At 34.9% G+C, this 26,218-nt stretch overlaps 1 protein-coding gene across 9 annotated transcripts in view; it reads left to right on the top strand.

The window, feature by feature from the left end:
- PDS5B (PDS5 cohesin associated factor B) overlaps positions 1–26,218 on the top strand; it is a 184,282-nt gene that overhangs the window by 143,278 nt on the left and 14,786 nt on the right. For all 9 annotated transcript variants that reach the window (XM_029936869.1, XM_029936868.1, XM_029936870.1 and 6 more), the window contains 9 exons: positions 4,194–4,262; positions 5,852–5,988; positions 8,702–8,825; positions 14,299–14,503; positions 16,743–16,857; positions 18,572–18,704; positions 21,547–21,666; positions 22,872–22,934; positions 23,522–23,667. In XM_029936869.1, coding sequence (XP_029792729.1) covers positions 4,194–4,262; positions 5,852–5,988; positions 8,702–8,825; positions 14,299–14,503; positions 16,743–16,857; positions 18,572–18,704; positions 21,547–21,666; positions 22,872–22,934; positions 23,522–23,667 — 1,112 coding nt within the window. The remainder of the gene's footprint in view (positions 1–4,193; positions 4,263–5,851; positions 5,989–8,701; positions 8,826–14,298; positions 14,504–16,742; positions 16,858–18,571; positions 18,705–21,546; positions 21,667–22,871; positions 22,935–23,521; positions 23,668–26,218) is intronic.

The raw sequence follows: 26,218 nt of genomic DNA, 5'->3' as shown, positions 1-26,218 counted from the left end.
TGGTAGATTTATGTATGAAAAATGTTACAGATAATTTGAGGCCCTGAATGACTTTGTAATTTTTCTAGAGAGGATTTATTTTTCCTTCTGACAGGTAGCTGAGCTGTTGTCAGATCACCTTGGTCCAGTTAAGAATACAGTTTGGAAGCCTGACTTCAGTTTCTGACAGGCTGATTCTTTTTCTGATCACCTTTAGGTGTGTGTAGGGTGTATTAGCTAGGGATCCATCTAGATGTCCAGTGTGTTTTGCACTCTTTCCTTTATTGGACCCAGTATTCCAGCTTTTTTCCTTTCCACCTCTGTGAGAGTGGTGAAAACAGTGCTCAGTTGTCAGTCTCTTTTCCTTTTAGAATCAGTTACCAATTTTTATGAGAAAAGTAATCCTAGGGCCAGACTCAAATCTCTTGATTTCTTTCCTGTTTTGAAACTTTGCCTGGCAAATTTTCACTGCTTTGGTATCTCTTTTATCACCTTAAAACTGATTTTTTAAAAGCTCTTTTATCTAGCCTTTCTATTTGTTCCAATGGTAGGTTCAGAACACCTAATCAGATCTTGTCAGAAGCAGACCTTTCACTTCTAAACTAACCCATCAATTTGTCTTACCTTAATGTTATTTTTGATCTGTACAAAGGAATATATATTGAACAGTTTTGTAACTTGTTTTATAATAATACAGTGAACACTTATGTATTGCTGGTTCCTGGTTTATTACTCTCTAGACCATTCCTTCTGTGTTTTTTCTGCCCCAGGTAACCACTGTGTTGAATTGGGGTCTATTTTTCCCCAACTAAAAACAGTTTACCACATGTATATCTCTAAATAACATACTTACTTAGTTTTGCTTATTCTTTTTTTTAACGTTTATTTATTTTGAGAGAGCGCACATGCACGAGTCAGGGAGAGGCAGACAGAAGAAGGAAAGAGAGATTCCCAAGCAGGTTCCACACTCAGCATGGGAAGCCCAACGTGGGGCTCAGTCCCTGTGTTTAAGTTATACCATATGTATTCTTGGCTGACTTTTTATCATTACACATTTGTTTCTTTGAATAATCCTTGTTATATCTAGCTTTACTTCATTCATTACTCTGTATTATATCAATGTGTGAAATTTCTTATATTTATTCTCTTAGTGGACATTTGGAATATTTCTATTTCTTTTCTCTGTGGAACAGTGCTCCTATGAATGTTCTTATAGAGGCCACCTGTTGCATATGAACAAGAATTTCTTTAGGTTATAGTTATACAAGTGAAATTAATGAATCACAGTGTATACACACACTTAACTTTATATTTCATACCCAAATTGTTTCTCAAGATCATTGTTAAAACTTGCTTTTTAGTAGTATATAATACCCATTATTATCAGATCTTTTCACTGTTGCCTATTTATTAGTTAAAAAATATATTAAAACTCATTCTAGTTTTAATTTGCATTTCCCTGGTTACTAAGTTTCTATGTCTAGTTACCATTTACATTGCCTCTTTCTGAAATTCCGTTTGAGGTCGTTTCCCTTTTTTTCCTGAGCTTTTTGTCTTTTATAGGTAATCATAACACATTAGTACTTTTTTGGTATATGTTACAATATTTTCATAATTAAAATGCATAAAATCTCATCTGTGGTATGTCTTTTTACTCCCTTTGTGGTGTCTTTTGAACAAAAATTATCAACTTTAATGTAGCTAAATTTATTCCTTTCTTTTGTAGTGCTTTTTATATCTTTAAGAAATCTTTCCCTAGTGTTGTAAAAATAGTCTCCCATATGTACTAAAGTTTTAAGGTTTTCTTTGACATTAAAAAATTAAATCCATCTGGAATTAATTTATTTGTATGCTGTGACTTACGGATTTCATTTCTTTTTGCTTCTCATTAGGACAACCAAATTTCCCATTATAAATTATTGAGTAATCTTTCCTTTTTCTAGTCCCCTGCATTGTTACTTATATTGTTTATACCTTCTGTTCTTTATCAGTGCTCTCTTTGCTCATCTACAAGGTGTCTTTCCTTAAAGTTTTATAATTTTCTTTGTAAAGAAAATTTAAAAATTTTCCTTGTACAGCTTTGGTACTTTGATTTTTTTTAATTATGTTTCATATTTGAAATTGATTTGGAGAGTTTTATAATTTTGATCTTTTGTTCATCTTTCTTGCTAAGCTCTTTTCTCCATATTTTTTATTTTTTCTGAAGAATGCTTGTCTTGATTATTTTATCATTCTATTAATTTCCTTATATTTCTACACGTTTCCCCTGCTTACCATTTTTCATCTCAACTTCATCTATCAGTTCTTGAAAGTGATATAGTCAAGTCTCCTGCAGTGATGACGTTTACTTTTACTCTTTTAATTTTAATTTTTTTATGTATTTTATTTATTTTTGAGAGACAGACAGAGACAGCTTGAGCAGGGAGGGTCAGAGAGAGAGGGAGACACAGAATCAGAAGCAGGCTCCAGGCTCTGAGCTAGCCGTCAGCACAGAGCCCAACACGGGTCTTGAACCCACGAACTGAGATCATGACCTGAGCTGAAGCCAGACGCTTAACTGACTTGAGCCACCCAAGCACCCCTACTCTTTTTATTTTAAATCATTTTTGTTTTGATTTATTTCGATATTCTGCTAGTTGTATAAATGTTCATGAATTTTATATTTTAGTGTTACAAGATTTAAAAAGTATATCATTATCCTATTTACAGCAGTGTCCCAATTAAATCCATGTCCCATTTTATGCCTTTCATCTTGACTGATACATTTTTTCATCCTGTTAGTTTTACATTTACTCTGTCATTGATTTTATTGCATCTGTTTTGGTTTTATATTATTTTTGAACCATCTGAGAGTCTGCTGGTTTTATTTGTATAACTTTTTCTATTTTGTAACATATACTGATTGATTTTTTTCTTATGAATTAAATATTTTAGTAGAGTATATATTTGAATAATTCTTTCAAAATGGCTTATAGTTTGGAAACTTTCTCTGTGTCTTAGCTTGCTGAAAATATATTTTCCCTTATTTTTGAATACGGGAAGCCTATGTTTCATGGCATAGGATTTGGCTGCAGAAAATTCAGAACGTTGTTTTTGGTATCTAGTCTTGGCAGCTGGGAAATCTGAAGTTGATCTTATTCTCACTTCTTTTTTGGAAAGTTTCCCCATGGAATCTTTTGGGATCTTTTTGTTATTCTTAGTTCAGAAATCTCACTAGAATGTTTCTAATGTGATTGCTTTTTTATTATTTCCACTTTATACTTTGAAGGCACTTCTCAGTGGAAGTGAGTAGAAAGCTATATTTATTTGACACGTTTGCCTTCTGGATGTTGGGACCACCTGTCCTGTTGCCAACACATTGCCTTGAGCTGCCATTTGATTTCTGTTTCCTAGGCTGCCTCTGGAAATCACTCCGTCATCTGGCAGTATACCGGATCTCTAGTGTTCTAAGATTGGGTTCAGCTCTTTTGTTGTCTTACTTTAGTATCCCAGCTGCCACTTGTAAATTCACACATCTTGCAATGCCTATGTTTTATCATCTCAGGATTATTCTGTGATTATGCTTAAAAAAACAAAAAAAGAAGAAAACAAAACACCGTAACTTTTTTGGAGAATGTTTCTTTTATGGAGATGTAAACCTTCTAGCTCTGTTAATTTTTTTACTGTATATTTTTTGTTTTTGTTTTTTAACTTTCTAAGGTTCTGGCCATCATTTTGGCCCTTTTTGTTTTCCAGTCCTGCCGTGTATCTGTTGCCATTTTGGTGGGATTTAGATAGGAAGATATTAATGCATGCATTTTCTTACTTACAGTCAACTGCAAGCCTTTCTAATTTTTCTTCTCAGAATTTTTGCATATACCTTTCCCCCTTTTTAAGAACTGTGTATTTTGGCTCTATTGATTTTTATCCTAGTCTGTGCCAGCTGCCGTAAATAATTGACTCATTAGTCTGAAAGGGCTAAGTGTAGAAGCATATGTTTATGTGTTTAAAGTTGGTCCTTCTTCACACCTGGAAAGCATCAACTGTTGCTGGGTGTGTAAGTACTGTATGTGGGTGCTAGTGAAGATAAGTCAATCTTTTTGAGAAATGGATGAGGTATTTTAGTCATCTGTAATGACTGTCATTGCAGAAGATAAAGACTTCATTCATTCACTAACTATTAATTAAACATGAAGATTCTTATTTACGTTTTAAAGTCCTTCATTTTTGTTTAGCTCCCAGGAAAAAAGACAACTAAGCTTTGGGTTCCGGATGAAGAAGTTTCTCCTGAGACAATGGTCAAAGTGAGTGATGTGCACAGATCTATTTATTTTAATACATTCACTAGATTGTTTTATCATTATAGGTATTAGAATTCCTGTTATAAAGATATGGCTATTAAAATCATCCAAGTTTTTATATTTATTATATGACATTATCGTATCTGCTCTCAGAGTATAGGGTAGTAGTGAAAAACCTGAGGCCTAAAGGGCAGCTGCACATAATCTAATATGAAAAGAAACAAAAAAGTGTTTGAAACTGCCTCCATGTTGCTGCTTAATTATCAACCTTTAGTTGTTTTTTGTTGTTGTTGTTGTTGTTTTAATTTATTTTTGAGAGAAAGAGAGACACAGAGCATGAGCAGGGGAGGGGCCGAGAAAGAGGGAGACACAGGATCCAAAGCAGGTTCCAGGCTCTGAGCTGTCAGCACAGAGCCTGCTATGAGGCTCCAACTGACAAACCATGAGATCGTGACCTGAGCTGAAGTTGGAGGCTCAACCCACTGAGCCACCCTGCCACCCCTTAGTTATCAACCTTTTAATGGCAAAAGACCATGTTGGTTTTCTCATGTACCCTCTATTCAATAAAGATGGTCATCCGGGTCACCCAGGAAAAGACTATTCATCTTTTCCTTGAGATTTTATAAAACTTTTTATTTTGATTTAAAAAAAATTCAACCCATTTTTTTTGAAGTAGGAGTAATACATAAAAGATTACTCATCACTAGTGTAGAGTTTTTATTTATTAAAGGATCTATAGTCTGTAATGTAGACCACATCTCAATCCATTGCCAGGAATAAATATATTAGATACTGTTTTCTAGTTCTAGTTTCATACAAATCTGTTCATGTTGTGTCTGTATGGGTGTACTAGCTTATATTTTATATTAGGAAGTACTTTGTGATGTTATTCCAGCTTCAGATTTTGATACTGTTTCTGCAGCTGATGGAATGATGCTTGATGCTTTTACTTCCAGTATGAACCTGTTTTCTCGGCAGTGGTCTTAGGCAGCAGTTCTGTGTAGTCAGTCAGCGCCGGACTAGGAGGCAGGCAGCCTGCACTTAAGTTCATGTTTAATAAATGACATGTGAAAAGTTTCTGCCATATACCACTGTTCAAGACCCACTTAGCTCCTGAGCCTTAGATCTGTAAAAAGCTAAGATAATTGAAAAAGAAGTAATATGAACTTCTTCGAAAACGGTTGTTAGAAACATTAAAGGCAATACCAGATTTTAAAGCACTTAAGTACTTCATAATTATAAAATGTAGCACAAAAGACAGAATATAATTTGCAATTGGAAACTTAACTTTTCTAACTAAGGAAGTGAAGCATGATTTACTGTGGGTTGTAAGGAGTAGAGTTTATGCTGGGGAAACACTAAACAAAAAAGAACCAGTCTTTAGTTCTATCATTCATTTGTCAATTGTATAGGTGGAAGGGTAAAACATCTTTAAGACATTCCGTTATTTTGATATATGCAGAAAAGAATGATTCTTTTTCCCTTTCCTTTTCTTAAAAACCATCCATTAAAACCATTTCATTTTTTTAAGGTTGTTAAATTTTTTTTTTTAATGCATCAATGTTGTATTTGTCAATTTGTCTTTTAAATAGATTCAGGCTATTAAAATGATGGTTCGATGGCTCCTTGGAATGAAAAATAATCACAGTAAATCAGGAACTTCTACCTTAAGATTGCTAACTACAATATTGCATAGTGATGGAGACTTGACAGAACAGGGGAAAATTAGGTATGTAATTATCATTTCAAAATTTTTGTGCAATATTTCAGTATCTTGTGTAAATGTTTAATGGTGCATTTTCTTTTTAAGAAAATAATTAGTATTACTATGGAGGTGTACATATATTTTTATTATAATATGCTTTTATACAGTGGTTATTTCAAAACAGCAGTCATACTTCTGGGGCAAGATATTGCTATACATTGTAAATATTTTAAACAGTAGATGTTTACTTTTTTGAATAACTAATGTGAAATGGTTATTGTACCAATCAGTATTGATGTTTTCCATTCTTGTTATAGTCTAAAGAAAAAAGAACACACTGGGTAGAAGACAGTTTATTGAGTAGTTTTCCAGAACTATAAATATAAATATATGCAAACTTAAGAATATACTTGATGTAAATTATATAAACACATATGCTTTTTTTTGGTCTAAAAGATGAAATTGAGTATAGTGACTGAAAAACTGGACCATAGAGCCTGGATTCAAATCCTGGCACCACTGACTAGCCAGGTGACTTTAAGCAAATTACTTTAACCACTTGTCTCGGTTTTTCTCATTTATGAAGTAGAGATGGGATGCCTGGGTGGCTCAGTCGGTTAAGAGTCGACTTTGGCTCAGGTTATGATCTCCCGGTTTGTGAGTTTGAGCCATACATCAGGCTCTGTGCTGACAGTTCAGAGCCTGGAGCCTGCTTCAGATTCTGTGTCTCCCTTTCTCTCTCTCCCTCTCTTCTGCTTGTATGCATGCATGTGCATGCTCTCTCTCAAAAATAAACATTAAAAAAATAGAGATAATAATTATACCTATTTTGTCTAGCTATTATGATCATTAAAATAGTATTATTTATGTGTAGATCTCATCTCACCTGCTCTTATTCATGTTATTCTCTAATGAAATAAATGTGTAGGGGCGCCTGGGTGCCTCAATCAGTTAAGCGTCCGGCTTCGGCTCAGGTCATGATCTCACGGTTCATGGGTTCGAGCCCTGCATCGGGCTCTGTGCTGACAGCTAGGTCAGAGCCTGGAGCTTGTCTTTAGATTCTGTGTCTCCCTCCCTCTCTGACCCTCCCCACCTCATGCTCTCTCTCTTTCTCTTTCAAAAATATATAAAACATTAAAAAAAAAAAAGAAATCAATGTGTATTTGAATTCTGCAAATATATGTGAATTGCATTGGTTCACTTTTAAAACAAGTCTTTGTGTAGAAATTTGGTCTTCAAAAATTTAGTTGTAAAATACTTAATTTAGGGGCGCTTGGGTGGCTCAGTTGGTTAAGCATCCGACTTCAGCTCAGGTCATAATCTCACGGTTTGTGGGTTCAAGCCCCGTATCGGGCTCTGTGCTGACAGCTAGCTTAGAGCCTGGAGCCTGCTTGGGATTCTGTATCTCCCTCTTTGTCTGACCCTCCCCTGCTCGTGCTGTCTCTCTCAGTCTCTCAAAAATAAATAAAAAACACTAAAAAAATGTTTTTAATGTTTAATTATCTGTCTTTATTTACAGTAAATAAACAGAATTTCCTTTAGTTGTGGTTGAGTGAATTACCTCATAATAGCTACTTGGAATATTGCTGTTGATTAACTGAATAGTTATCTTTAGGACATTTACTTTTAGAACCTTATAAATGTCGACATGCATTCAGTCAGTATTTTTACATAATCCTTAGAAAGAGAAAGGATGGTCTTAAGCCAGTTAGTTTATTAGATTGTAGAAGACCAAGAAAGTGTCTTTTAAGTCACTCTCAGTGCTCTTTAGATGGTAGACATATACTTGTTTTATGAATATTGAATAATAATCTTTTACTGTGAAAGTACATAGGGAGTCAGTTTTTCTTTTAAATAGATTAAGGCTCTTAAAATGATGGCTCAGTGGCTCCTTGGAATGAAAAAGAATCACAGTAAATCCTGATTTAGTTCATCTAATATATCACTATATTAGGAAGCATGTGTAGATGTATTTACTGTCTAAGAATTTACTAATGTTTATGGGCGCCTTGGTTGCTCAGTCAGTTGAGCATCTAACTCTTGATTTCGGCTTGGATCATGATCCCAGGAATCATGAAACTGAGCCCTGCATCAGGGCTCTGGACTGAGTGCGGAACCTGTGTCAGATTCTTTTTCCCTGACTCCCCCACTCCCCTGATTGCATACTCTTTTTCTCTCAAATCATTAAAAAAATCATAATATTTTCTAATGTTTGAGGTGTGTCCCATTAAGTAGAAGTTTTCTTAAATTTAAAAGGAGCTTCTTGGTAATATGTGAAAAGTTGAATTCTAACTGAAAATTGTGATGTTTTCTGCTACACCTGCTTTTATTATTCTTCTTTTACACTTAGCACATTAGTTTTAGTTGACTGTTTAACAAGTTAGGACATTTTTGTACCTAATCTATAAGGAAACACATAACCAAAAAAATTCCATAACAGAAGACTTAGTTAGACATACAAATATATTTGTTCTATGCTTTAAGCTTGGCTAAAGCTATTTTATATAAGATGAAAGAATTCAATGACTTGAGTATAGATTATGTTCAAGAAAAGAACTTTGGAGTATTAGATACCATCTTCCAAAGTTAAGTAAACATAAATGTTCAGTATCACTAAATTGTCTTCTGCCCTTTTTTTGGCCACAGGAAATTTTATAAAATTAGATGTAGCAAGTAGGAATGTTTTTATGCAGACATTTAGAAATCTAATTTACATTCTTTCTTGTTTATTTTTTAGTAAACCGGATATGTCACGTCTGAGACTTGCAGCTGGGAGTGCCATTGTGAAGCTGGCACAAGAACCTTGTTATCATGAAATCATCACATTAGAACAGTATCAGCTCTGCGCATTAGCTATCAATGTAAGGAAGGTGGCTATAGAGAATAGGACCTTATATGATCTTTGACCTTTAGGAAGAAAAAATCCTCCAGGATATAGAGATAAAAATGTTGAATTATCTGCTTTTGGGAAATGTATGCATGAGAAACATTTCAGACTTCTAAAACTGTTGTTTGAGTTTTGAGTTGCTGACATAGTACATTCAATTCTTGGTATTTGTAGTAGTTCTGTTCTATAGAGTCATCCCAATCACCATATTAGCAAATACTGAACCATTGCTCCGGAGGGAAATACAGGGGTGGTTTCTCCAAGCCTCTGCTCCCAACATTTTGTCAGTCTGTCAGAATATAACCTTGTTTTATGTGTGTTTCTGTTTGAGGACATAAGATTTAATATATAGTTGTGTCATCACCCTTGAACTCATGACCAGTAGAGCTGTAACTCCTGCTGAATAAAACTTTGCCTGCATATATTCTCCCTAAGGCAGATCACAGCCTTCTTGCTTTTAGAAAAACTAAATAGCACTGTGCTTGGGAGCTCTTTTAAACAACAAAACCACGAACAAATGCACAAAAACGTGAAAAATGTGGCACTAAATAGACTGTCAAAAGGACACGTGTTATACTACAAGAGCTGGCGCAGCAGGTATTGCGTTGTGCAGCTTCAGACGGGATGTGTGTCAGATGATTTGGATTGTTGCTGTGCTCACTTACTACGCTTCAAGTGTTGGTTTTGGGGTTACAAATAAAGTGTAGTGAGTAAGTGAATTCACAGATGTGGAATGTCTAAATAATGAGGATTGAATGTATTGAGGTCTTAAAAGGAAGAAAAATTCAGATATTTACAGTTTTATGAAGATATGATATAGATCAATTTCGGGTCAGAAGCATTTCTTATTTCTCAAGTCAGTTACATTTTCAAGTTGTTAACAGTGATACTAATGGATTCATACTCAGCCTACAGATTTCATATTAGAGTAACATATTTTAATTCTGTTCCTTTGGAAGTTTTTAGCATCATTGAGAAAATTAAAAAGGACTTCCATTATGGAAAATACGATATTTAAGTATGACTTTTTCATTCATTATTTGGCCATTTTACACTTAATTTTCCTGTTCTTTTCCAAGTTGTCTTATGTATAAGCATGTGGCATTTATTTTAGGTATTATTGTAATTTTTCTTTTCACCCTTCCTTTTGCTTACTTAAAAATTAGTGCTTATGTCTAATGCCTAGCCATAAGCAGTTGCCTGTTTTTTGTAATCATTTTGTCAGATTTTGGTACTTTAGTCTTTAAAATAGCTATTCCAGATCTCCCAAGTCTTATTTATGTTTTTAGTTTTAATGTTATAATTCAGATATTATGCTAAACCATTTGAAAATGAGATTTCAAAGAATCCATACTTTCCTGATTTAGTTTTCCTCTATATTTTAGAAATAATCTTATTTTTTAAGAAAGTGAAAATTGTTTAAAAATATATATTAAATTTCTTAGAAGAAAACAACCTTTGTAATTATTTTATTTTAGATTGGCGATACTTGCAATCAGTTGATTTATCACATTCTTGTTCTGAAATTTTAAAAGTATTGGTGCTACCAGTATTAAGGTGGAAGTTTTACAGAAGCATGGAAGTATGTGAAAGAAATGGGCTTTCTTTGAAACTTACTGTAAGAACTATGTGCAAATCATTAAATATTCACTATGTGAAAAGCATCCATACTTCTGGAGATTCTCTAGCACAGTATATGTTATATATTGCTATCTTAGTTATCAAATTCCCGAGGTGAAAGTTCATATTGCCTAAGTTTTAAGATTGCTTTGGAATTCTGTTGACTATAGAACCTGTATTAACGGTTAAAAGTAATTATAGTATATTCTCACAACTTACAGACATGCAGTTACCCTCTAGAACAAAACCGGGAAAGGTTGATTGTGCTATTCTTGTAAACCACCTGCCTCTCTCTTCTTTTTCAACCTCCAGACCTCAAAGAGTAATCTTTATCTTTGTCTCTCTTACCCACTTAACTCTCACTCCTCACTTCTCATATTTGGCAGTTGCTTTCCTTATTTTTCCAAAAATGCTTTTTGAAGGCCTCAAATCCAGTGATTTTAGTTAGTCTTCATTATACATTTACATTTTTTGCAAATTTGCATTTTCTGCATTATTTGACACAGCTCATTGCACTTTTATTCCTGAAATTTCCTTTGGTTTCTATTTCCTGATTTTTGTTGTTCCTCTCTAACTACACTTTTAAATTGTCTTTGTCTTTAAATGCCTGTATTCTGTGAGGATTTGTCTATGACCAAATTTTCCACATAAACATTCTTTTTTAACTGTCTTATTTTCTTTGTAGCTGACCCCTGTACTAGCAATATTTTAACATTTTTTCAGGTCAGAGTCTGGTCCCACTTCTGAGGCTAAACAGAAATTCCAGACTTTTATGGTCTGTGAATGTTAAGACTGAATTCATAATCTTTCCGAAATCTATTCTTTACTAGCATGTAGAGCCTCAGCCAGCATTAAATAAATCTGGATGGCGTACTTAGATTGAAAAACATAATTTATATTTGACTCCCTGCTTGTCCTTATACCTTGTTAGAAAAGTGCAGATAATCCATCCTGTGTCATATTTTTTCATTCATATCTTCTTAACTATTCTTAATCACTGCCATCATCATTAGCTCTCACCTAGACTACAGGGAGACTTCTCTATTGTGGGTTAAATTTCCTTATCAGTTCCGATCATATTATTCTCCCAGTTAAAAATATTTAGGGGCTCATACTTGTTAAAAAAGAAAAAACTGCATATATTTTACAATTTGGCTGTTCAACCCCTTCTAATATTGTGGGCCCAAATATGCACTTAAAAAACTCTTGTTTCACCCACTACCCTTACCTACCTTCATTACAGTGAAACTGAGCAATTTTTTTCTTTTATGTGCCTGTATTTTGCTTTCTTCTCACCCTCCCATTTCTACAAGTCCAAATCTGACCCTTTTTGCAAATCAAGGCTTAAACACAACCTTCTCCACAAAACTTGCTCAGATTCTTATAGCTGGTCTGATTTTTATTCCCCACAGATTTTATCTGCAGTCTCTTGATATATACATGCCTTATGCTTTATTTATTGATATATCTCTGATTTATTTCTCTTACTTGAGTCTTTAGAGGTAGTATTGTATCTCAGAGGCCCTTTTTATATATTTGAATAGAAAGTAAATCTGTAGAAATAGAAATTCAGTAATATGAATGTTAATGTTATTTAATAATTACCTAAGTATTTTAGAATTTGAATGCAGTTCATGAAAAATTTACTTTGTATGGCTATGTGCTATGCGTTGTTCTAGGTTCTGTAAAATACAAAGTCATGGCTACTGCCCTTAAGAACAAAACCTCTTAGAACAGAAAATATAAATAAGTGTTGATAATACAAAATGATACACAAAGTAACTGAACTATTTGGAAGACACTGTCAGTAATTTTGGGGATGATTTGTACTAGGAAGTAAAAGTGAATTTACTCAAGATATAGACTAAAATTAATTTCACAGTTAGTAGTGAATGAAAGCTGTAAGTGGAACTTCATCCTTGAGGAAAATGTTTTGTAGTATTAGACACCATCTTCTTTTTTCTTATATTGAACCAAATATTGATTAGAACCATAACCATGAAAGTATCAAGTGTTTGCTTTTTGGAGAGTGGTTTTTTTTTCTGATAAAAATTGTATTACCATGTTTTGTACTTCGCATTTAACTTTTATAACAAAACGAACACTTGGAGGCTGTCTCAGTTCCTAGGAACACATCTTTTAAGGTTTTTTCACATGGTTCTACTGATGTACCTGTTTGTTGTCATTCTTGTCAATTTTCTCATCTTTCGTCATTAACTGTGACAGTAGTTGCCTTGCACGTATTTTAACAGTTCTTCTCTAACTTTAATTACAAATTTTTGGAATCCTGCTACCTTTGCCATGATTCAGTAGTTAATTTATATTGTTGGATCCTGAATAATTAGTGAGAAAGTGACAGAAACATGGTCTTGGTTGGGAAAGTGTCTTGAGTAGTAGGGAGGGATGTTTGGAGATTAATTTTTTAATTACATCCGTAATGTATTTGTGATATGTGATAATGAAGATTCCTCTACTCCATGGGAGTTTTAATACCATGGAATGAGTTAATGTTAACTTTATTTTGTTGGGTGTGAGGGAAGACAATAATCTGTGGAAGCTAGAATACTCTTTAATTTTCAATTTTTAGTTTATTTTTGAGAGAGAGGGAACGCATGAATGAGTGGGAGAGGGGATGGGGGGGCGGGGGAAGAGAGAGAGAGAGGAGAGAGAGAGAATGAGAATGAGAATGAGAAGCTCAAGCAGGCTCCACACTATCAGTGCAGAGCCCAACACAGGGCTCATTCTCACAGACTGTGAGACCGTGACCTGAACCAAAATCAGGAGTAGGACGTCTAACTGTCTAAGCCACCCAGGTTCCCCAAGAATACTTTTTAAAAAAAAATAGGTATTTGGGGGTACCTGGGTGGCTCAGATGGTTAAGTGTGTGACTCTTGATTTTGGCTCAGGTTATGATCTCACAATTCATGGGATTGAGCCCTGTGTCGGACTCCACCAGCAGTGGGAGCCTCCTTAGAATTAATTCTCTCTCTCCCTTTCTTTCTGCCCCTCCCCTGCTTGTAATTGTGTGCATGCGTGCTCTCTTTCTCAAAATAAATAAACTTTAAAAATTAGATAAACATAAGTTTAAATTAAATGAAAGAAGATACACAAAATAAGGATTTAAAGAGCAAAGTGTTATGACGTAGGTTTAAAAAAAATGTACATTACAGGTAGTAGAAATAGTATACACAGCATTGCAATAATATGAAAGACACCATACTTTGTGTTAACTGGTGGAGTGTAAGGTATAATTATGAAGGTCTTTATATGTTTCATATGACTCCAATGTCATATTGAGCTTTGTCCTGTAGTTTATTCCATAGATAATCTGTATGCCAGATACTGTGCTAGGTTTAGAGGTACAAAAGTGAATAAAGGCATAGTTCTTTTCTGAGCATTGATGCGTAAGACATATAAACCAATCATTTTAATACTGTTTAGTGAATGCTATGCCTAAGATGTGCACAGAGTGCTGGGAGGATACCTGGATGTCTGATAAAGACTACATAGTGATTTCTGGAAGATATAGGAGCTGTTGTTAGAGATGAGGAGTTAGCTAGAAGAGTGGAGATGGGTGGGTTAGGAGGGATAGTATGAGGAAAGCAGGCACTTCAGTATTTTCTAGCACATGTAACGTGGCAGTTATTAATTAGCATCCAGGTGAATACTCCAGTCTTGAAATTAACATGTCACAATACCTCAGTCTTGGAGCGGAAGCAGTGGTTGTCCATAAACTTGTTCTCCTTTACCCTCCAAAGTTTGTATGTGAAGTTGTTACTTACTCTCTTGCCATTTGAATAATCTGTGGAATGATTCTGTCTTTACAGGATGAATGTTATCAAGTAAGACAAGTGTTTGCTCAGAAACTTCACAAAGGCCTCTCCCGATTACGGCTTCCACTTGAGTATATGGCAATCTGTGCACTTTGTGCAAAGGATCCTGTAAAAGAGAGAAGAGCTCACGCTAGGCAGTGTCTGGTCAAAAATATAAACGTGAGACGCGAGTATCTGAAGCAGCATGCAGCTGTTAGTGGTAAGCATATGCGAAAATGAGAAGTATACTATTCTAGCCAGTTCCAGTTTTATTGAACACAAAATGTTACTATTACTTACTATATTCTAATTGGCCATCATTAAATACAAAGTTGTTACTGTTTTTCAATAACCACTTTTCTTTAAAAAAAAAGGTCATTTTACAAATGTAAATGCATAGGTATTTAAATATCAACTCATTTCTTTATGTAACTGAATGGCAAAAAATAAGCAGTGACATTGTCGATACTTTTAATAAAACTGTAAAATACACACACACACACACACGATGTAAGTATTATCTTTTAGATTTTAAAAAGTACAGGTCTTTTATCTTTGATTGTTTTTCACTTGTAACTGATGTAAATATATGGTGCTTTGTGCCTATTTTTAATCTGCTTACTTTATCCTATCTGTGTTACTAGTTTTTGTGTCTCTCTGAGTTCTTCATTCTAGTTAACAACATTAGAATCCTTGTAGTTACCCAAGTCAGAAATGAGGCCTTTTTTGTACCTTCTTTTTGCCTCTTATTGATTACCAAATCCTCCTGATATCTTGAATGTCTCTCCTTAGGTCTCCTACTCTGCTCTATTTCACTTGGGTAATTAAATACACTCCAGACGCCTCCCTGTTGTGTTTCCTGCCTCTAACTGGCTCCAGCATGCCACACACCATTATCAAGAATACCATCATAAAACAGATTGGATCACGGCACTTCCTTGCTTGAAATCCATTTTGATTCTTCATTGCTCATAGGATTTCATAGGAAATTCATTAGCCTGGTCCTTTGTCGTTGACTCTGAATTTCAAGCTTTCTCTCTAGCTAACTATAAATTTTGTATATCTTAAACTGTGGATTATTTGAAATTTGTGCAACCATCTTTTTCCTTTGTTGTCAATTCTATCTGGAAATTGCCTGCCCTTTCTAGACAAATATAAAGAAAACCAAGGAACATGGTTTGCACCTTTTCAGTCCTTTAAAATGCAGTTTTGGTGCATTTTTGGTGTTACTACATCACTGGGCCTTCTTTCTTTCTCTTCCTTTCTCACCTTGGAGAATAAGGGCTTTTTCCCTTCTGCTGCTTACTGGTTGTTTTGGGGTAGGTTATTTTCTCAATCTGAGCCCTAGTGTCCTTATTTGAAAAATTGGTATAATTATACTCATTTCTTACAGTTGGCATGAGGATTTAAGTGTATAAAGCACCTGGCATAGTGTGTGGTTCAAAGAAGTACTTGGTAGTTGTAGCTGTACTTACTTTAGGGCACCTGTCTATGCTTACACTTTACTGTGAGGTCTTTATCTAGTCTTATTTATCTTTGTATTTATAATAATATGCCCCAATAAAAATAGTAAGGCTAGAAAATAGTAAGCACTCAATAAATATTTGATACACTTTATTTTGAGTATCACTGACTTTTGAAACTTGTTACTTTTTTCTTCCATATTCTATATTTTCTTCTATGTTTTCTTGAAACAAATATTACACACAAACTATTCTGAGTTCAGCAGTAAGAAAATAAAACTTTGTGTCTTATTGACACATGTAGTATTTATTGTACACCAAGGTGAGCATCTGATTTAAAATTTTATTTTGAAAATAGGAAATCTAAAAGGACTTGTTCAGTATATGAATCCTGATCTTTTTGACTAATGTTTGTAAAAGCAGCATTACCATTCTGACCTCTAATGGAATATGCTGATCTCAGTCAAAATATAAAAATATTTGATTATAAACTAAAAGTTTATTATTTCAGATGTCCTGGAAACCCTGAAGTCCATTACTTTAGATCTGTTCTTCTTTTATAAATAATCTCAAGCAGTATCAACCTTACTATTTTTGTGCCATATTAACGTTGAAAGATGTATTAATTCTTTTGCTCAGCAGCTTAACAAGGGAGTATTAAACATAGGGTTGCTCAGAATAACAAGAAAAATAGATCTTACATCTCTTTTTCTTAGATACAGTTTGTTTGGCTCACTTTTTACCATGTGCATTTGAAAATGGAAACATTTGTTTTTGTAGCCTTAGCATATGGTGTGTTTAGTAGGCATTTCAATATTGGACATGATGGATGGATGAGTAAACTCTTTAATTTACGTCAACACTGGACATTTCAATAAATTTTTCTTTTAGCCACATCATGGTAAACTACTGGGATGCAAGGAATACGGTATCATAGACAGAAAGCGTAAGGTTTGGTTTTCTAACCTGGATATTTTTGTTTTGTTTCTTTTTCAGAAAAATTACTGTCTCTTCTACCAGAGTATGTTGTTCCATATACAATTCACCTTTTGGCACATGACCCAGATTATGTCAAAGTACAGGATATTGAACAACTTAAAGATGTTAAAGAGTAAGACTTTTTTCATCTCATTTTCACATTTTCTGAGAGTTTTTTCTCTGTTACGGATAATGGAATCGCCATTATAATTAATTAGATTTATTTAATTTCTCAGGAGTTCAAGCTTCTTTCCCTTATTCTCGTTTATTTTTTTCGTAGCATATCTTCATATTTCATTTCCTGTATGGTTTCCCAAAACTTATATTAGCATAATTACTGTGCTACTGTTTCTCTACCATTCTGCCATTTCTTTTCTATTGATGCAATCCATTAAAAGTTTCTGTTCCAACTCTTATCTTTTCCTACTTTCTTCTGCAATTCTAGATTTTCATGTGGGTGAATTAATACTCTCCTTTATTCACATAGCACTTTTTCTTTGCATGAACTATCTTCCTCTATAGGAAGAGAAAATGGTCTAATTTAATAACGGGCCAATTGGTTACCATGGAACTACCTCATTTACTACTTATCTGGTGATTTTCTAGCTCAAGTTTATGACACTTGTAATTTTTTCAAAGATTATTGTTGAGAGGCAGAAAGACCATCTATGCCTGGGTATGGAAAAGGGAACTAGAGTAATATTTAGAGAAGTCTTCATAACACCCTATACTTCTTTAAGTAAGCTCAAGACCCTGGTCCTCTTTCTGTTATGATAAACTTCTGTGGTTTTTAATAAAAGAATTTATTATGCTTTTAGCTTCTTATTAAAGGAAAATGACTGGTGGTGTCTTAGTTCATAGAAATATTTGATAAATATATGAGGAACCCCAAGAGAATAAAATCAAATTACTGATAACTTTTTAATGGCAAGGGAAAAGCTGTTACCCTCTTTTAGCCACAGTTTGTTTTTTGTTTTTTAAACCAAGCAATTCTCCCAAAATGAGTTCTGTGTTAGAGTGATTATAACTAATGAAAACTTCTAACCATCTTTCTCAGAGAATTTGGTTTTTGAAATACATTTAATATTCTTTGGAATTTACTAAACATTTTTGGTTTATTTGTAAAATGCCCCAGTATAGCTCTGAGTAATCTTCCCATTCTGTGAGAGCCACTCCAGAAGAACTTATCCAATCCCTAAGATCCTTGCGGTTATTTTTCCCCTTCTAGAAGGATTACCTTGCTTCACATTTCTCTCCTCACTTTTCTTTTTTCCTCTATGCCAAAACTCTGTCCCACTGTGTCTGTATAATAAAGAGACAAACCACTTTTGGTTTGTTCTTCAATAGAGTTTTATGTAAGTAACTTTAACTGAGCTAGTGAAACTTTCTTTTAATTTTTTCCATTTAAGCAAAAACAGTATGTGTAGTTGTCAGTCACGATTTTAGTTAAGTGGTTATATTTTCTTGAAAACGTCCAATCAGGACTGCTCTCTTGAGTATTTGAGGCCTCACTTTATCCATGGCCCGGCTATTACTTTAGGCAGTCTTCTCTCCCTGTCATAGTTGGGGTTTAAGATCACTTCATCATTTCTACCATTTAAGTTCTTTTTTTAACCTGCCTCTTTGGAAAAATTATTGAGATTTTGAGAAGGGGTCTTTTGAATTCATAGCTACATTGCTGATAAGTTGTAATATGTATATGTGACATGCCTTTTTTTCTCTTTTGATTTATATCTGTGTCTCCTTTTAAATTTTTTCCATTTGTGGAGTTTATATATTTATATTTAGTTATTTTATCTATTTTTAACAACTAATTTTTTCATTTCCTTTTCTTCCCTTTTTCTTAGATGTCTTTGGTTTGTTCTAGAAATATTAATGGCTAAAAATGAAAATAACAGTCATGCATTTATCAGAAAGATGGTAGAAAATATTAAACAAACAAAAGATGCCCAAGGACCAGATGATGCAAAAATGAATGAAGTATGTAATTTTTTGTAAATAATCATGCTTCCATGTTGATTTAAGCGTTTGAGTGTGGGTGTGGTGCTTCTATAGTACACAGAGACATTATCAATCTTATTAGTATTTAATAATATGTCTATTAGTAATTAGAAATAATGAAGAGAGTAGTTTAACTTCCACTGTTGTTCTGAAGACTAATACAACCATATTTGTTTGAATGTGCTTTGCAGATAATTGCATTTTTGCTTTGATTTGTTTCGTTTTACAAGTTGAAGGTGTATGACAGCCTTGCATGGAGTAAGTCTGTTGGCAGCACTGTTCCAACAGCATTTGCTTATTTCATGTCCCTGTGTCAGATTTTGGTAATTCTTGCAGTATTGGCAAACTTTTTCATTGCTATTATATATGTTGTAGTGAACTGTGATCAGTGATCTTTGATGCTACTACTGTAATTGCTTTGAGTTGCCACAAACCTCACCTGTATATATGATGACAAACTTAACTGATGATGGCTGTGTGTGTTCTCACTGTTCTATCCACTAGTCATCCTCTCTCCCTCTCCTCAGGCTCCCTGGTCCCTGAGACACAACAATATTGGAATTAGGCCAATTAATAACCCCACAGTGGCCTCTAAGTGCTCAAGTGAAAGGAAGAGCTGCATGTCTCTCACTTTAAATGAAAAACTAGAAATGATGAAAGTTAGTGAGGAAGGTGTGTAGAAAGTGAGATAGGCCGAAAGCTAGGCCTCTTGTGCCAAATAGTTAGCCAAGTTGTGCATGCAAAGGAAAAGTTTTTAAAGAAAATTGAAAGTGCTTACCTCAGTGAGAATACAAATAATAAGAAAGTGAAATACCCTTATTGCTGATACAGAGAAAGTTTGAGAGACCTTGGTAGATCAAACCAGCCACAGTATTCCCTTAAGCCAACGCGTACTCCAGAGCAAGGCCCGGACTCTGTAATTCTGTGAAGGCTGAGGGAGGTGAGAAAGCTGCAGAAGAAAGAAGCCAGCAGAGGTTGGTTCATAGGCTTAAGGAAAGAAGCCATCTGCATAACGTAAAGCACAAGGTGGAACAGCAAGTGCTAATATAGAAGCTATCTAGAAGGTATAGCTGAGGCAGTTAATGAAGGTGGTTGCTCTGAGAAACAGTTTTCAATTGCAGACTAAACAACCTTCTGTTGGAAGAAGATGCCATTGAGGCCTTTCATAGCTACAGAGAAGTCCGTGCCTGGCTTCAAAGTGCAGGCTGACTCTCTTGTTAGGGGCTAATGCAGCTGGTGACTTGAGACTAAAGCCAGTGCTCATTTACCATTCTGAAAATCCTAGGGCCCTTAAGAATTGTGCTAAATATCTGTGCTCTATAAATAGAACAACAAAGCCAAACAAATAGCACATCTGTTTACAATATGGTTTATTGAATATTTTAAGCCCATAGTTGAGACCTCAGGAAAAAAGATTTCTCTCAAAATAGTACTCCTTGTTGATAATGCACCCAGTCCCCCCAAGCCTCTGAACGAGGTATACGAGATTCATGCTGTTTTCATGCCTGCTAACACAGCGTCCATTCTGCAGCCCATGGATCAAGGAATAATTTTAACTTTCAAGTCTTACTATTTAAATACATTTCATAAGGCTGTAGTTGCCACATAGATGGTGATTCTTCTCATGGATCTGAGTAAAGTCCATTGAAAACCTAGAAAGGAATCTCCATTCTTCATTCATTAAGAACATTCATGATTCGTGGAAAGGAGTCAAATTATCCACATGGACTGGAGTTTGAAAGAAGTTGATTCCGCTCCTCATGGATGACTTTGAGGGCTTTAAGACTTCAGTGGAGGAAGTAACTACAGATGTGGTAGAAATGGCAAGAGAATTATGCCTAGGAATGGAGCCTAAAGATGTGACTGAACTGCTGCAATTTCATGATAAAACTTTAATGAAGTAGGAGTTGCTTTGCATGGATGAACAAAGAAAGTGGTTTCTTTCTTTCTTTTTTTTTTTTTAATGCTTTTTTATTTAGAAAGTGTGGGCACAAGAGGGGCAGAGAGACAGAGTGAATCCCAATCAGGCCCTGTGCTGTCAGCACAGAGACTACTTTCCTGGGGTTCAGTCCCATGAACCATGAGATCATGACCTGAGTCAAAATCAAGATTCAGATGCTCAACCAACTGAGCCATGCAGGTGCTTCAGAGAAGGGGTTTCTTTAGATAGAATCTGCTCTTGGTGAGGATGCCGGGAAGATTGTTGAAATGACGACAAAGGATTGAGCGTATTACACAAACTTAGTTGATAAAACAGCAACAAGGTTTGAGGGGATTGACTCTGATATTGGAAATTCCATTGTGGGTAAAATGGTATCAAACAGCACCACACGCTACAGTGAAAGGAAGAGTCAATCAGTGCAGCAAATTACACTATTGTCATATTTTAAGAAATTCCTACAGTCACTCCATCACTTGGCAACCACTTCTGATCAGCAGCAGCCATCAACATTGAGGCAAGACCCTCTACCAGCAAAAAGATTGCAAGTTCCCAAAAGTTTAGATGATGGTTAGCATTTTTAGCAATAAAATAGTTGTTAATTACTTGTACTGTAATTACATTGTACACTGTTTTTTAGACTTAATCTGTTGCACACTCAATAGGTTATAGTATAGTGTAAATGTAACTTTTATATGCACTGGGAAACCAAAAAATTCATTTGACTCACTTAATTGCAACATTTGCTTTATTGTGGTGGTCTGGAGCCGAATCTGCAATATCTCTGAAGTATGACTGTACTAATTCATGTTTTAGAATTACTCCTAAATCAGAGTCAAGGATGCTACCTTAAGTACTTAATTTTCTTTACTCCCATTGCAGAAACTGTACACTGTGTGTGATGTTGCCATGAATATCATCATGTCAAAGAGCACCACATACAGTTTGGAATCTCCTAAAGACCCAGTACTACCAGCTCGTTTTTTCACCCAACCTGACAAGGTAGTTATTTTAGATTTTGTTTGTATAGATTGAAATAAAATGTATCCTTAGCACTAGGTTGATTAGGAAGGATCAGTTTCAAGAGCTAGCATGCTACTAGTATCATGGAAAGGTCATCATGAGTCTTAGTAATGTGGTTCAAGACTAGCATATGGGCCAAATCAGGGGACACAAATAAGGTTCAGAGATTGATTAGGATGATCTAAATTTTGTGTTCAGAGTTTTATGCCAGTCTACAAGTACAGGCAAAAATGTGATCAAAGCATGTAGATCTGTCAGTTAATGGCCAATGATCCAAAATGGGAAGGAAAATGCTGATAGAGTCTGAAGTTATAAGCCCTTGATTGAGATTTATAACTGGTATGAAGAAATAAGTAGAGAGCAGATACTGGAACAGGTTCAAGACCCAGGGAACACCACAAGAATGTTCCTCAAACTCATTACAAAAATCAAGTATTAGACGAAATACTACACATTTTTTTAATGTTTTTATTTATTTTTGAGAGAGAGAGTGCAAACAGGGGAGGGGCACAGAGAGAAGGAGACACAGAATCTGGAGCAGACTCCAGGCTCTGAGCTGTCAGCACAGAGCCCAGTGTGAGGCTCAATCTCACAACCTGTGAGATGAGCTGTGCCAAAGTCGGACACATAACCAACAGAGCTACGCAGGCGCCCCTAGTATTGTACAAGATATAAAAGGTTTTTTCCAGAATCTCTTAGAGATTCATAATGCACCTAATCCTATTGACTGAGAGTGTGGAAAGCACCACTACCATTTTTTAAATTTTTGTATTTGTTTTTAAGTAAAATAACAGTTAAGGTATTTACCAACATATAGAGATTTGCAACAGCCTTGTTGACTGTGCTTTTAAAGCATTCACTTTGTCATGTTTAAGATAACAGGAATATATGGGGTCTTTTCTGAAGAGTTTTGTTACAGAAGCATGTGTTTTCTGATGCACTTACAGAGAGCTCTAACACATTAGAACTCAAATATGTTTTGTTATTATTGGAGTTGGTAGGTTAGTTTAAGCTTATTACAGTATTTAAAATCAGTGACTGAAATTTTGTGTTTGAACTTATTATTTAAATGTGTTTTATTATGTACTTTAACACAAAAGCTGTTGTATGCTTAGTTGGCTTTGAAGCACTTTATATATAGTGTTTCATTATTCACTAACTACAACTTTTTCTCTTGCTTGTAGAATTTCAGTAACACCAAAAATTATCTGCCTCCAGAAATGAAATCATTTTTTACTCCTGGAAAAGTATGTTTTGAGAGTCATTCTAATTTTTACATGGTAGTTTATTTTACTGTGACTATTGGCATAATTAATGTTATTTTGTATTTCTTTAAAAATTGGTATATCTTAAGGTAGAAAATACAATTATTAGATATCTTCCATTTACTAGTAAGAAATAATTGTATTTAGACTATAAATGCAAGCTGAGCTACATGAACTTATTTCATAGCCTATAATAAAGTGCTGGAGACCTTGATTCTTAAATATCTTATACTGTGATATCAAGATAGAATCTTAAAGTTAAAAACAACTTATGTCTTTCCAAAGCAAGACTTTGATCATCTATTTTTGTTAATGACTATACATTTTATTTGTTCTCACTTTCTGTGTAAGCCTTTTCCTCTAAATAGCTAAGAAATTTAACTATTATGCTTGTCTATGTAGTTTTTCACTTAATTCAAGTGATAGTCAATTTATAATCCTTATTTTGCTTAAGGATAGGCATATTTGTGTGATTTGTGTATAAATACTTTGACAGAGATTTATGGTTCTTTGTGTAAATTTCTTCTGGCTTTAATCAAATAGAAAGAGATACGCATTTTTCGTTTCAGCCTAAAACAACCAATGTTCTAGGAGCTGTTAATAAGCCACTTTCATCAGCAGGCAAGCAATCTCAGACAAAATCATCACGAATGGAAACTGTAAGCAATGCAAGCAGCAGTTCAAATCCAAGCTCACCTGGAAGAATAAAAGGGAGGTAAGTATCTAAGAAATAACATGCATTTAAGGATTGCATCAAGGCAGTGAGATCTAAAATAATGTAACCTGAAACCCTTAATGTCATTGAGTGGAAATCAGTGCATACCCGAACAGCCATTTACCTGTTCTGGTTTCTGTGCTTCCGTATTTTAGATAGGCACTCCATCTTAGGCTTTCATATGTTAGCTTGTTGGGACAACCTGTATTGGCAGACATAAGCTAAACGTCTAGCAAGTGTAAACCTGTTATAGTATGATACATCCATACAATAGAGTACATAATCATTAAAAATGATTAGGTATGAGCTAATATGAATTGTTTCCACAATACATTATTGAGTAAAAAAGGCAAGGAATAGAACAGTATTACAGTATTTTTGAGTTTTTACAAGGGATTTGTATTCAAATTGGCTTACATATGCATAGAAAATTTTTGGAAGAATACACAAATTTCTTGTGGTAGTCTAGTATAGGAAGGAGATCATTTTATACTTTTGGTTTGAGTTTCTTTTTTCCATGTACATGTATAAATTTTTTTGTTTGGAAACGTTTTAAATTTGTACTTTCAAATCATGCTTTACAGATTTTTCTTTCTTTTTTTTTTCCATAATATTTTATTGTCAAATTGTTTTCCATACAACACCCAGTGCTCTTCCCCTTAAGTGCCCTCCACCATCACCACCACCTCTCTTCCCCCCTCCCCCCTCCCCCTCAACTCTCAGTTCATTTTCAGCATTCAATAGTCTCTCAAGTTTTGCAGATTTTTCTTTTTAAGAAAGAGAAAAAGAAAATAATTCACAGTTTTACTGGTTTTAGTTTAGTGCTTAGCAGTTTGTTAGCTAGTTATTTAGTTAAAGCCTTGTACAGGCCCTAACTACCACTGATTATTGATTTTGCTGTTATGAAAGACTGTGCTGTCTTTGCATTGTTAACCAGTCAGTAAAGAAAGGAGATATTCTAAAATGTCTTCTCAATTTCCTTGTAATGAATAAGTTATCAAATGATATATGATAGAAATTGAACAAAAATACATTTATAGCTCTGGTTTTAGATTCCATATTATGGCTTCACCTGTATCATCTGGACCTTTTCTAGTGGATGGCCTCATACTTAACATGACCAAACCATTTCCAGTAATTCATTTCCTAAGTTACTGGTTCTTCTTGAATTCGTGGTTATAATCAAAGAAGATCAGTTATTAAGAGCCTTAAAATTGCCTTCAACTCTTTCCCTTTGCTAGGATGTTGCTGTGGAGACTAGTGATCTAATTTGTAACTTTTATTAGATTGCTCTATTGTTTGTGGAGAAGAGAATTGAGATAGAAAAACCAGTTAGGAGTCAGCTAATAGTAATTAAGAGAAGGGGTGAAGAGGGAGAAAGATGGTAAATAGTCAAATTTAGGATTTATTTTAATGGTTGGCCCAATTTGCCTTGCTGATGGGTTAGATGTGAAAAGGAAAGGGAATATTTAAAGATATATCCTAGGGGTGTTTTGGCCCAAATGTTTCTGTAAGTGGTGGTGCCATTAACTGAGACGTTGGAAGCCTTCGAAGAACAGGCTTTGTGCGGGTGTGTGTGCACGCACGCGTGCATGTGCTTCTAGGGAGATGGGGAAGAGAGGAATGTCCAAATAACTATCTTGGCTGTGTTAAAGTTGAGATGCCTATTAGAAATTCAAGTTGAATGGGCAACTGGATATGTGAGTCTAAAGCTCAGGGTAGCTCCTGAGCCAGAGATTGAAATTTAGGATTTAACAATGTATAAGAATGGTTTTTAAAGTGAGATTAAGGATGAGATCACCTACGACAGAAGGCAACCTTCATACCAATAAATGAGAGCTTGTGCTGTTAATTCATTTAATAAGTATTTATCAAGTGCCTACTTTATGTCTGACATTGGTACAAGTGCTTAGTATAAAAAAAATACATTTGGCAAAAGATCCATGCTTACATTCTAGCAGGGGAAGTTAGAGGAGAATAAACATAATAACTTTAGTGTGTTAGAGAGTGTTAAGGGTACAGAGAAGAAAGGGGCGCCTGGGTGCGTCAGTCAGTTAAGTATCTGACTGTTGATTTCAGCTCAGGTCATATGATCTCACAGTTCATGAGATTGAGCCTCATGTCAGGCTTTGCGCAGATCGTGCTGAGCCTGCTTGGAGATGTGTCTCTCTTTCTCTCTCTCTCTCTCTCTCTCTCTCTCTCTCTCTCTCTCTCTCTCTCTCCCTCTCCCTCTCTCTCTCCCTCTCCCTCTCCCTCTCCCTCCCTCCCTCCCTCCCTCCCTCCCTCCTTCCCTCCCTCCCTCTCTCAATAAACTTTACAAAAAAGAGCACAGAGAAGAAAAAGTGAACTGGGAATGTGGGAGAGATAGGGGACAGTGCAGATTGTAGTAACATAGGCCACTCCAGCTTGCTAACAGGAGAAGTTTTAATTTACTTTATGTTCCCACTCCAAAAGAGAATTTAGTTTTTTAAAAACCTTAGGAAAAAAACTAAATTTGTGATTTTTCAAGTTTCTCTATTATGTTAAATGTGGTTCATTGCTTGTTGGTTTG

This window comes from Suricata suricatta, chromosome 4, assembly GCF_006229205.1.
Source record: "Suricata suricatta isolate VVHF042 chromosome 4, meerkat_22Aug2017_6uvM2_HiC, whole genome shotgun sequence".
NCBI classification, from domain to species: Eukaryota; Metazoa; Chordata; class Mammalia; order Carnivora; family Herpestidae; genus Suricata; species Suricata suricatta.
This window is presented reverse-complemented; position numbering and strand designations above follow the sequence as displayed.